Source organism: Xiphophorus couchianus, chromosome 5 (assembly GCF_001444195.1).
Source record: "Xiphophorus couchianus chromosome 5, X_couchianus-1.0, whole genome shotgun sequence".
In the NCBI taxonomy this organism is placed as follows: Eukaryota; Metazoa; Chordata; class Actinopteri; order Cyprinodontiformes; family Poeciliidae; genus Xiphophorus; species Xiphophorus couchianus.
In genome coordinates this window covers 14,256,352-14,270,328 of record NC_040232.1, presented here as the reverse complement: position 1 = coordinate 14,270,328, position 13,977 = coordinate 14,256,352, and the positions used below count along the sequence as shown (strand labels likewise).

The 13,977-nt window shown below is 35.9% G+C and overlaps 1 protein-coding gene across 4 annotated transcripts in view; it reads left to right on the top strand.

The window, feature by feature from the left end:
* The window catches only part of slit2 (slit homolog 2 (Drosophila)), a 104,028-nt gene that overhangs the window by 8,938 nt on the left and 81,113 nt on the right, over positions 1–13,977 (top strand). For all 4 annotated transcript variants that reach the window (XM_028017819.1, XM_028017820.1, XM_028017818.1 and 1 more), the window contains exon 4: positions 6,419–6,490. In XM_028017819.1, coding sequence (XP_027873620.1) covers positions 6,419–6,490 — 72 coding nt within the window. The remainder of the gene's footprint in view (positions 1–6,418; positions 6,491–13,977) is intronic.

Here is a 13,977-nt window from a genome sequence, read left to right as displayed (position 1 = left end):
ACTTGTAATTGACAAATATTATTAAAGAAAGGTTTTAGAGTAGGTTCAAGAAAAGGAAATTTGGGAGCAGGAACTCGAGAGTGGTAAACCTTGTGCTTGGTTTGTACAAGCCTGAAAAAACAGAATTGCAACTAGATGGTGGATTTCAGAGAAAGGATCTGGATTACTGCTAAATGGTTGTTTGAATAATTACATCCTTTTCACTGTCTGTTTTTAATGAGCAGGGAATCTTGAAATCTTCCACACAATAAGAACCATTAGGTGTGAAACATTCAAAAAGGCACCCTCAGGTTACACAGACATAATTTAATGTTAAAATTTCCATCACACCGTTTTTATTCTTTAAAGAATATTCACATTATTCTAATGAGAACCCATAAAAATTGTCAAAGATACCAGAATTTCTAAGCCTGAATGGAGTCTAGAGTGTACACTGTAATGCCCCTTCCCCACCTGTTGCTGCACAACACTATTCATGTGTCAGAAATAACATACAGTATTCTCTCTTCTGAAATAAAGACGCCTGACCAACTAATCAGGTAATGTCAGCTAATAACAAGTGAAAAAGCAGAGCAGCTAAAGGCTTTAATATTTTGTTCAATGAGTATGTTTACTTAAAAACTAATTTCAGTGGATATTTAATCAACATTTTTCTAAACTATATATTTGAAAATTACAATAGTGTTGTGTGGATAACTTTTTAAAGTAGATAATTTACATCTGTGGTTATTTTTTTGCACCTTTTGCCCTTGTAGCTATACACACACCAATTACAGGAAGAGGCCTACAGTGATAATGGATTTTTGGGTGATAGCAAAGGAATTTGACGGTCAGGTGACAAGATGAGATTTCAGCATATCTGTGTTTTCAGGCAAAGATTTTATCTTACCTGAACTTTAAATTAGGAGATTGTGAGATAGGATGGAGTAAGTGTTTGTCAGATAACAGATCTTTGTTCATTTTAGATAGTACAGCTGTGAACCAACAGTACATACTCCTGGAACAGATGTAAAACCAGATCAGATAGATAGTTTAAAGTGGCTCTGGGTGAAGTCATTGAACTATCCACAAAAGTTTGCATGTGTCTGTGTGTATTAAATATTCTTTACGAGCTTTAAAGCTTCAACAGCACTTTCAGTGTCATACATGATGGTTGAGGTAGTTTTTTTTTCTTCTCCCCATCCAGAATCTTGAGTTGTGCTGTTGAGCTACTCAGTTTTCATGTGTCGGGTGTATTCATGACTTCATTTGCATCTCCATGCTTCGGCACACCGTTGTGGCGCCCTATACATGCCTGAGAGAGAATGAGTGTGTTTACTGTGTGGTTACTGGCCTCCTAGCATCTGTTTATGACCGTGAGGATTATCGCCACGCTGCAGTGTGACATTAACTCATTGGAGTCACTCTCACACCTCAGACCACTGGCCACTCAGTCTTCATTCACTTTCGGCCAGACTTTGACAAGTGACAAATGAGTATGGAAGTGGCTGTTTACTGCATCTGCATGCACACGCCCAGAAAAGACAAAGATACATTCTTTCAGGTTGAGAAACAAAGAAGCTCAGCTCGGCACAGGCAGCGCAAAACAACACAGAATGAAGATCCCAAGGTATCCGGTGTTGGCTGAGCTTTGTACGTTCAAATAAACATTAAGTGACTAAAACTGCAGGCATTTCTTAAATGAATGCATTGACTTAGCTCTGAACAAGGAAAAGGAAGTGATTCAACTGAGCAAATAGTTCTTACTTGTCATCTGTTGCACAACGTCTTTCTCAAAATATATGTTGAAATACAAGTGAAATTTAAGTGCCAACATTATTTGTGGACACATTAATTGTCATAGAAAAATTATTTTACAGATATTTAATTTAGAGGAAGTTCACTGTTAAAAACACTTGTTTAAGTTCAGCCAACAGGCTTAATAGTTCACATTCCTAGCTAGATTCATGCTTCTAACATAAACTAGTTCTTCTTTATTGATCTTTTTTGATTAAATAAGTTCTAAAAATGCATATACCAAAATGTTACATGACAGAGATAATCCCAATTATGTGAACCTGACCTGTTGGAGCCATAAATAACAAATATTTAAATTATCTGTACAATGCTTTGTTTTTTAATTTTGTCATATTTAGTAAAGAAGGTTAATATTTGTTCAGGCCATTTTTATTGTGAAATTTAGTTTTATTTTGAAAAGCTGACTTCCTGTTGAGCTTTATATTATATTCGAAAAAACACTGATGGCGGAAGGATTGCTTAGACATGGAGCAATACAGTTTTTGACCGTGCATGCCTTGTTTTTTTTTTGGAGTGAAAGAAAAAGGAAACGTATAGCTGATTTTGTATCTTCATTTTTGTATTTGCATTTTTTTATAGATAAAGAATTTTTTGTTAAATTTATGGTTTTGTACGCGTCAATACATTTACACCTTAGCATCATGAGGGTTTTATGGATGGTTGCATAATTACTAACAGATTCCCATTTCCACTCATGACTATTTGGAAGAGTTTAGACAGAGGTTTGTTTATTCTGAAGTCAAGAAATGTTAAAGATACGTCTCATATTTGATGTCGTATTTTTAGTGTTTAATATTGTATCTTTTTGTCAGGATAGAGGAAACCTATAGTCCAGATTATGCAAAAAGAAACACTGGATGGTCTCATCCATGACGGCTGCACAAACAAATGCTTCACTTAATACAACATCTGTTTATCATTGGTTATATAAACACGCCTATAACAAAATTATCAGAAACTAAAGCAATGGTCTGAAGGTACATTCCAGGCTTTATAAATCCAATATGTGAAAAAGGAAATGCAACATGTTTTCTGCTCTCCAGCTGCTGAGAAACTAGTTGCTCACTACAATCTTTGTGACGTAGAAAAATCAAACAAAAGCATTTATTAGCTTTCTAAGCAAGTTATAGAAATACATTGGTGGTCGGTACCCTTAGAGGTAATTAAAATTTTGCTTCATTTTACTGAAAACAGATTGAATGCGTCCCCACAAGACCTCTATGGTGTGAGATAAACTGTGAAAAGAAATTATTTGTATTTAGGAGTCAAAAAATGTATTACAACACATCGCATAGAAATAACAAAAGAATTGACATAAACTGCAATAATTAACAAATGTGAAAAAAAAAGTCAGCACTAAAAAACCTTTAGTGGAGTTACTTGATGTGAATGTATCATTTCATTTCTGTTTCATTCTGCATTGGGAGATTTTTGATACTTTGAATTATTGAATACTCATTCCGATGAAAGGCATCTTATTAAAGAGGAAACTATCAATAATTAAATTTAAGAATTCATAACCTCAGGGAAGTTTTTGTGAGGAGGAGAAAGCAAATTTGTAAAGTTCAAAAATCCATTTGTTTGGTTAATCTAATATTTATATTATTTTATATATATAAAAAAAGCAAGGTATCAGATCAATAAACTCATTGAGCGCCCCCCCCCCCCTTGAGATTCAGGGAATAAGACAAGATTTGATTTCTGTGTATTTACTTCATTATCTGGTTCTCCAAGTCTGACAGCACTGTGAGACTATTTTAAGAGGATGAGCTCATACCACCTTTCTGGCATCACCACTCCAGCACACACCCTCCCAGGGGGATGTCTAGCCCACTAACGGGCTCTGATGGCCAAGCAGGAGTTGCAGAGGGGAGTGGGCCTCTCTCTCTGGGACCATGTGGAGCTCTTAGCTGCGAGAGCGAGCGTTAACGGAAGATTGGTGAATAATTTAGAAACATCATTTCTGCTGGCCGTTAAATATTTAAGCAGCCTCTGATGTAACTGTGAAACATGAATGTCAGTGCGTGTGCGCGGGTGTCTTTGCACGTCTGTGCGCTCTGGGGTGGAAGACGGATGCAGGGAGGGTGATGTTATTTAAGGAGAGTCCGGGTCGGCTTATTTGGACGTAAAAAGAGGTGAAACACAAAGGTTGGAAAAGGAAAAAGTCGATGAGAGGAGAAATGGCAGATCTTCACATTTTTGAATGGAGTCAGTGCTTTGTTGTATCAACTTGGAGAGTTTTTAAAAAAAAATACAGTACCTTACATGAGTGTTTGAACTTGTTTGTATGTTTCTGATTCTTACAAATCTGAAAAGTGTGGCATGCATTTGTACTCCCACATCAGAATTAATCTGTAGTTATAGCTGAAGTCTTCTGTGGTATCTCTCTACCAGCTGTACCCATATAAACTCTCATTTAATTTAAATATGAGCTGCACTTTGATTAGGCCATTTTAACACATGAATATGCATGCTTTGATCTAAATAATTCCAGCGTAGCTCTTGCTGTTGAATGATGTCGTTGTTTTCAGCCTCTAAAAGGTTTTCTTTCAAATTTAACTCATTCTTGTTTTTCTCGTATTTACTTTCCCCCCTTTATTTGTGTCCTGTAGCAGTCCAGAGAGCATCCGTTGCTGGCCCTGTCACGTGTTTGCGTGTAGGCGTGTGTGTGTGTGTGTGTGTGTCAGGGTTAAACTGTTTCAGCAGGCCATCTCTCATTGTGTCACTCTGTTGCCTTACTCTGTTCTGACTCACTTTAAGACTCGGCCACACACACCAACATGAACTGGCACACAAACCTCTTCACTCCTCTCAACCGGGGTTAAATGATCGCACCCAGATTATTAAACTCGCCTGAGTTCTCTCAACTCTTCTCTGTGTGAGTGTGATGATGAGTTGTTGTGGGTTCTTCCCCTGTGAGGGCCTTGTTTACTCAGTGGGGTCTTTTTCACACATTCGGTAGCCCGGCCAGACTGCCTGTTTGTTTTTCCCACATCGTCTCCTCTCCCTCGTCTTTGTGGAAATAACGTTCCCCATCGCCCCCGTCAGCTGAAACCCTTCCTTTCGCGTTTCTCCCCCCTCTCCTCCCTTCATCTTTCGCAGGTTTAGTGTTTGTTTGTCGGCTCTGCTCAACCCATTAAATCGTGGATAACTTTTTTTTGTTCAGGTGTACACTTCCATGAACATATGCATTTATGAAATTGTGTCCATTAGTTTTGTATTTGTTATTTTTTGTAAAACCCAGCCAGTTGAAATTGTTTTAGGAAACTGTTCAATCATTGTGACAGCAGTGATTTTGTTATTTCTCAGCATGGGAAACTGCATAAATGTACAGGTAATCCCAAAATTATTCATACCTCCATCAGACTTAGGTTCAAAGTGATCTTTTTAATTTTAACAATACATTTCTTCAGGGGATCCACAGTGACACAGTTAGTACTTTTGCCTTGTAGCAAAAAGAGGTTTGATTTCCAGTCTGGGTTTTTTCTGCAAGAAGTTTTGCATGTTCTTGACAGTTTTGCTGGATTCTTCCACTGTCCAAAAACAAGACTGTTGTGTTAAGCACGTTCTTTATAGCTACCCTTTGGAATGTGTTTGAACATGGATGTGTGTTTCTGTGTTGCCCTGTAATGGGCTAGTGATCTGTCCAGGGAGTACCCCACCTCACCCAATGACCACTGGATAGAAGGATGACCTCTGACCTTGGGACAGATGTTGGTTCTTTTAGTCGTAACATTTTGGAGTGGCTGGGCCAGAGTCCCAATTTAATAGAGAATATTAGGCCAATGAGAGTGATAAAGTGTAAAACGTTGGTCAGCAATAGAAAAAGGGTTTGACTGATGTAATGGCAAAAAATAACTTTTGATTTAACAACTGATAAAATGTCAGTACATTCAGCTCTGGAAAAAATAGGTGACCACTTCAAATGATTTGATTTGATCTCTGATTTTACTTTTTATATGTAAATGTTTGAGTAAAATGAACATTGTTCTTTTATTCTATGAACTACTGACAATATGTCTCTGAAATTCCAAGCAAAAATTTAGTATTTATTTTCAGAAAATGAGAAATGGTCAAAATAATGAAAAAGATGCGGCGCTTTCAGGCCTCAAATAATGCAAAGAGAGCAAGTTCATATTCTTTTAGAAAAAACAATACTAATGTTTTAACTCAGGAAGAGTTCAAAAATCAATATTTGATGGAATAACCATGAGGTTTTCAATGGGGTTCAGTGCAGTAATTTTTTCCAGACCTGTATATTGTACACAATATATGTATATATACTGTATATGCATTGTTTTGTTATCTTTTGAGGAATTCCTGTTTCACTTCCAATCAGAAACATACTTCTTTGTTGAATACAAATAATTTTAAATTTAAATCTGTAAGAAATTGTAATAATTTTGTTGAATGAATGCCAAAGGATCGGCTCATGTCTTTATTACGACTACTATAACTACAACCAGAGTATGCCTTAAAGTTGAAAAACTTGAACAAAATGTTTTCCGTTATTTTTTAGCATCAAGGAAACCAAAACATTTTTTAAAAATAGCAGTTATTCACACCTATATATTAAGCCACCATTGAAACAGGTATCTAATCTTATTTTGTGTTTTTACAGCCGCCTGAATCGGAATAATCTGGCCGTGTTTCCTGAGCTACTTTTCCTGGCAACGACAAAGCTTCACAGACTGTAAGTCATGCTGCTGGGGTTTTTTATGTCTGTCGCTCATTTAATTTCTACTGAAGGTCTGTAGCTTTTTGTTGTGACAAAGCTCAAAAGGTTGCTAATGGTTTAAATGAGTTTGTGTATTTCTAACACCAACAAATTCAAGTCCAGGTTTGATGTTTCAACAATTCTTTGTAAAATGCAAAAGAAAAAAAAAAGTTCTTTGTGACATTGTGCTGGGGTTCTCGGTTGGATGAAGGTTTTAGGAGAGTGAGAAACTAAATTAGCATGGCACTGTCCATAGCAGCCAGTTCAGTAGCTAATGGAGATTATCACCCCAACAGCTGCTGCCCGCTGGGAGAGAGGTGTGTGTTTTAGTCTGTGAGCGGAGAAAGTGAGAATGGCCGACAGAAGACAGTCTAATCAGATATTTCAAAACTGGTTTTTCCTCTTGGGTTACCTTTTCGCCACAAAATAGTTTCAGTTGCACACATAAATGCTCTGGTTTGCATTCAACCTGGCAAACCACTGTTTGTTTTCATTGAGCACCTTCTCCAGTGTGTCCCAGTCTTCTCCGTGAACCGAGTTTTGGATTCCCAGTACTGTTGGGCTGGGCCTGCAACGCTGCTGAAACTGTGGGAACCGACTTCCCGTCACGGTCATTTGCGGGTCTAGGGGAGTAATTATGGTTGCATATATTTATATGTGCGGCTGAATATATTTATCTAAAGCTATGCTGAAATGCTGAGCTGATTCACACAGTGTGTGAAAGTTGTTTATGTTCTGCGGCTGCTGCCGTGGTCGGCTGGGCTTGACCTGCTGTGTTTAAGGGTGTGTGTCTGCATGCGCGTCTGTGATTCTGCAAGTGTGTGTGCTTCTCAAGGCCAAGAGCTGGCACTTTGCTCAGCGTGTGGGCTGAAGTAAAAATACAACGCGGATAAATTGCGCTACTCAACATGGCACCTACGAGCGTTTTTATGTTCGCTGTCTCAGCATCGATGATGTATAAATATTTAATTTCAGCTAAGATTCACTGACACACAAAATTAAAGCAGTGTAGAAAAAAATTAATTTAAAAACTAATCAAACTGCTGAAAAATGACATTTGCACACCATTCGGTGGAAGCTAAAACACATTTTTATTGTCTAACAAAAAACTTCTTGTCTGCTATTGTTTAGACTTTATAGTCTTCTTTTCACTTTTAGAAAACAAAATAAGTCCCTGAGAACCTCTGAAATACAATCTTGTTGGGTTTCATATTGAGGGCTTAAGGTATGTGCTAGCTTGACTGGCTTTCAGTTTTGCAACAGTGCAGCTATAAATGAACACTTGCTGAACCTGCTATTATGAAAATGTTTTCATTTTTTGTGGCTTTGAAATGTGTGCGTTTGTGAGTACGTACTGTATGGGTTTAACCTTTGCACAACTCAGTGGTTTAGCCTTCTGAGAGCTGAGTTGTAGTACGAATGAGGTCAGGTGTGATTTCTGTACATTTGTTTGCTTAGACAAACACATGACTGAGATTGATTTGTGCCTGAATACGTGCAGTTGTGAAGGTATGGGATTTCTGCTGTCAACTGAACTGAATAAAAAAATATTCACACAATAAGTCTGATAGATTGGTTTTCCAAAGCATCCCAATCTGAATTCATATTGAATTATTTATTGAAATTGGGTTGCTCCTGTAAGTGAACTACCACTGGAAGTATTCTTAAAAAATTTTTAAGAATATAATTAGCTTACCTTGACCTACAGTATCATTGTACTATAAAAAACAAAAAACTGCAAATCAGAGAATGCAATGATATATTTGTCCATGTTTCAGTCCTGAGCAACACATTTAAAAAGGTTTAAACTGAAGTACCTTGTTTTTGTTAATCTAACAAATCTGGGTTTCCTTAACAACTGATGTCTAGATGTCAGATATTTGTTTTGGGGAAAAACATAATAAAACTATGGATGTTTTATTTGACACACCAACATAATATTATATTAGCTTTCTTAACTTTTTTAATACCATGTTGGACCAGAATATTGAGACAACTGAGACAAGGACAAATGATCTATTGCTGTCAGGAAAAAGCAGAGACAGCAATGACCTGAACTATGTTTGTTGGTGAGTTAAATGCTGTTAACATTACTAATGTAGACCTCTAGTGAATTTAATATAAATTAATAAATGTACCAGAGTCAGAAAGTGGTTTCAATAGCCTTGTACTAAAATTATTTATTAGGTATTACTATACTATATCTACAAGTTCCACAGAGAGTCAAAGTCAATGGGTTACATGTCCAAGGGTCGATGAATGCCATACAAACATCAATATTAGTATATCACAAGGGATACTGCAAAGTATCTAAGAAACCTTTTTTCTCTTAATATTGGAGGTTGCTTTGAAGTTGTTTGGTTTAATGGCTTTTCTAAGTATTTAAAAAATCTCCTTGTTGATAGTAGTGTTGCAAATTCCTACGAACAGAAGAAAGAACATTTAGAATGAGATCTGAATCCTCTTCATCACACCCCTTTCAAACACCTGTGTCCAGACCGCACCTTTTAGCTCCGTCATTAGATGCTCACATCATCGTTCGCAGCACTCCAGGGCCCTGACTCCATTACAAAGACTCATCTGGAGACATATTGTTCTGGAAGTACCAAAATGTCCTCTGTGTTTCTGTCTGAATGTGACACAGAGATAGTCCTCCTGTTCCCTACTCCAACTAGAGTCACACAGCAGCAGTACTGAGGACCACAGCTGGGACTGTTTGCTCTGAGGGGAAAAGAAGAGAGCAATGAGACACTTTTAGTGGGAGATCAAACTGTGCCAGTTCATTAGAGGGACTCTGTAAAATAAGATGGACTGGCAATAACTTAAAGCTCTGGACTTTAACCAAGAATTGTGCAAGCTCAAGAAACCCGTCGTATTGGGTTTAAGATCAGACAATACAAACTCACAATACAAACTCGGTTTAAGGTAAGGTATGGTAATTTTATTTATATAGCACATATTCAGGACAAGGCTGTTTAAAATGCTTTACAAAACCAAAAGAGAGAATGGTAAAAGTATAAGACTACATATTGGTCCTTCATGTTTAATAAGAATAAGTTATCCATAATTTATAAACTAGTAGAAGTTTCTCTGGATCCATGTTCTGATAAAAGTAAAGGTTGGTTCTCCATGTTTGGTAAGATTAGTGAGGCATAAAACTAAATGTATAAAACGATTTTTATATATTAAATTAAATAGAAATTAAAACAAGTAAATAAAACATAAGAGTATGATAAATTTCTACATTTAACAAAAAAATCCCCAAAGGAAATAAATGCAAAGAAAATCAATTATTTAATTATTCATTGTTGCCAACTTATCCATTTTACATTGTGAGAGGATTAATTTTATGTTTTTAAAAATACAATGCTTATTATATGCTGTGAAATATTTTTTTTCTTACTTTTTAAATTTTAAATTTTTTAAAATTCTAACCTGGCAGTGTATGTCCATAAAATGAAAAGACAAAAATTAGAAAACTGGTTTTTGAAAACACTGCTTTGTGATTTCCTGTTGCTTTTCTGATTTAAGTATGTTAATGGTGACTTTCAGTTAACATTTGTTGCAGAGTAACCAAGTCAATTTGTTAGAAATGGTTCTCATACAAGAATTTATGTTGTTGTTTGAGCTGTTTTGTGACCTTTGGTTGATGATCCTGAGCAGGCAAGTGCAGCAGAGCAAGGAAAGTTCAACCCCAAGCTGATCTCATGACCCAATGTTGGTCAACAGCTGTAAATTATTGTTGATTCAGACACAAAATTATTACTTTAGCTTCATTAGCACATCTCCTTCCAATATTTTAAAAGTATATTAAGTAGACCTTTAACACCACTGAGAGGTTGTTTTATAGTTAAAAAATGAATCAGAAGCTTTAAAAAGGTGATAAATGTTAGAACAGTTGTGAATTTTTGGCAATTTTGGTAGGTTACCTTGTATTCGAGCCCTATCCCACATTTCTTTACTTCACTGTCACTCTCAAATGGTTTAGGCGTCAGACTGTAATAAAAACCATTAGTGATAGCTGTTACTAGCAAATTCCCTGAAGTAGAAAATTTAACATTATTGGAAATGACATTTTCTGCCATTTTCCAATAACATCTGTAATGAGTTTGTTTGTTGCAAGGGACAGATTGTATCCAGTTAAATCATGGTTCACAACACAACTGAAAAACAAACTGGACAAATAGAGCCTGACACTTTGATTAATAAAAGATAACCTGTTGAGTTTGATAGATTTTTAATCTTTGTCTGGCCAGTTTAAATTAAGGGAATGATTGGTAAGAGGAAACAAGAATAAGTCACAGCTTTCACATTATAATATGTGGATATGAATGGTTATGAATTCAGAAATGTTCCATGTGTTTAAATATGGACCATATTTGTGTGTGCAGTGGGAGATTATGGTCATTTTTGGTTACCATACTGTTGCAATTGCTAATTAGGTCTGGATTAATTACATTTTTGTTTATTCTGTCTATGCTAATTTAAGAGTGTGAAGCAACATGAAGCATAAATTGGTTAAGTAGATTTTGTTCTTGGTATTTTATGTGAGAATTTTCTTCAAGAAGGAAAGGAAGGCAGACTTTTGGAAAAAAAAAATTGTTAAAAGGACTATTTTAAGTAGATGTGTTACAAGCAAAGATATTTGAGGTGTTATAAAGCTCTAATTTGAAGCAGAGAAAAAGGAGAAAAACAAAACTTTGAAGAATACTTAAGAATTGAGAAGTTTCTTTACAAGTTTCTGACCAAAAGAAACCAATTAAAAGTGGGAATGAGTAAGGTAGAGAGGCGTCAACTCTAATGCTTTTCAATGTTACATCCAAAAGAACCACAGCACCTAAAGTTACTCAGCAGAACATTTCCCAGTACACAACACTCCCTCCACCATCTTGACATCTTCCCCACAGTGCACATTTACATGCATAATGAAACTTTTCCATTGTTTGTGCTACAGTGGTTTGGTGGTATACATCAACATGCTTTCATCAGCATCTACATGTATGTTTAATGTTTAAAAGCCTGTTTGGGTCTTATAACCAGATTTTTTTGCTCTGTTTTAAAAGTGTCCATTTCTGGAATTTATAGTTTATTTGCTTCACTAAGACATCACAAACACCTGATACAATTACATTAGTCACTGTAACTTAATAGTCAGTCATATAGCCTTTTGTATTTTTAATGTTGTGGCTGACTGGGACATTTTTATGAAAACTGAAGTATCATGATGGGAAAGTTGTTCATCCATCTCCAGTCCACATAACCATGTAATCACATTAACTATTTCCTTGTCAACTCAGGATTATGTCTGAACTCAATCGCAGTTTTAATATGCTCCTCAATCTTTGCTGTATAACTGTTGACTTTGCACCTTTGCACAGTATGTTTAGTATTTTGTGGAATATGGTTTCGAAACTTACTGAATAGTTAGCACACTGGTTTGGTTTGGATAAGTAAACTTAAATTGTCTAGATGGATCGTTAACAGCAGCAAGTATGCACCCAGTATACCAAGAGTGAACTTCATTTTTGACCAGCTCTGTGTCCCTGTAATCAAACTGAACGTGCTATTGCTGCCGGTAGCTAACATCCTTCCTTTCAGGCAATAAAACATTAATACCACCAAATCACTGTTTTGATAGAAGCTCATAAAACACTATTTTAAAGCTCTCAGTGTCTAACCTTGTGCTTGCAGAAGATTCAGCAGTCTGCTTCATGGCTTTGCAACATTATGCTACTTTTCATGTATGCCAGTTCTGAGAACTCAGCTGAGGAATGCAGAAGATGACAAGAAGTAAATATCTAACCTTGTTCAACTCATCAGAATTTTAGATACGTGTCTACTTTTTATTCTTTTGTTCATATTGATATGATTTTGTTGCAAAAAAGAACATTATTTCATTTTTGTGCTGTTCTGATAGACAATCTGCAACAAAGCAGAAAAGATGCTTAATGCATATCTGAACCTTTGAGTTTCTTCAGTTTTTATTCCCTTTTTTGTTAGTGTTATCTTTATTAGCATTTCATTCACAGTTACAAAACTATATAAAATGGCAAAAAACAGCTTTCATTTACTTAATAATTTCTGCTTTTCAGTTTTTAATTATGTCCAATTTTATTGTCATTTCATCTGGATAAATAATATCTTAGCCTCTTTTGAGTTTTATTTCATTTTTAAAGAAGGGATGTTGAAAATATTGCAAAGAAAAGTTGTTTATGGTACCCTAGCACTTTTACTTTTGCATAGTGAACATTTAAAAAAGTTAATTGGCACACATTACATTATCATTTAATAAGAGTTTGAATGAATGAGTAAAAGTGCATTTTTACTGTGTGTTTGTTGATGTGTATATAGTACCCTCTAATCCTCTACTAAACGGTTTCCTGATGACGCTTTGCCACAAAGCACTGAGTCTTAACATTGTAGCTTTGTCTTCTGTGAAAGGTTAACCCCACTCCACACACACACACACACCCCGCACACGTGCACACACACACACTTTCTCACAGAAACACTCACATGCAAACTCTGCCAAGTGCTACAGCCTGGGCATTGGTGTGACACGAAAGTGCAGGAAAACTTCAGAGGATGTGGGCCTTTCTATGGTGTCAATAGTTTGTTGGTTGCAAAGAGAGGGGGGAGAAAGGGAAAGGAAGAGAGAGGTCAAAGGTAGAGAGAATGAAATTTTCTCTGAGTAAATAATGTTTTTTAATTAAGATAGAGGTGCTCCAAGCGTTTTTGTTGCCACAGTGACGATGACCTCTGGGTTTGAGACCGGTCAAAGGTGAAGAATGTTCCAGACGTGAGATCTAAGGAGGAGGTGATTTATACAAGCAAAGAACTGGGCTGTCGCCTCCCTCTTACCACCAAAAACTTGTGAAAAATTAAGCCTTTGGTAAGAAAAAATTTAAAGTATGTGTGGATGAATTTTGTCTATGCAAAATGTTATGACTTGCAGTTTTTATCAGCGAGATCATCAATACAATTAAATGCAATTTTCAGTAATAAAACGTTGACAAAAATTAACAGCAAAGAAGTAAATTATATTGTATAATAAAATCTGATGTAATTAAAGTAGCTTATTGAGGAGCTAGTGAATAATGTACGAGCAAACATATTTCCAATAATTGTTGTGTTGTTCCAATAAAGACTTGTTGTTCATATAGATTAAAAGAGACAGGGTGGAAATGTATGAAATTGTATAGCCATTGGTTGTAAGCTACCTCAAACTGTATCTTAAAGCTTTGAGCTAATAAACGTTTAAGGTACTTCTTTACTTCCTATGCTTGTACCATTTCTAATGAAATTTATCCACACTTTCCATTTGCTTACTCTCATACAGAAAGTTGAAGAGGATTATACAAATAAGCACAATCTGCATAAAAAACAATAAACAAAACAAATAAACCTTAGCCAATATTTTTAAAAAAATACTAACAAGCTCACAAACTTTCTTTAATTTAATC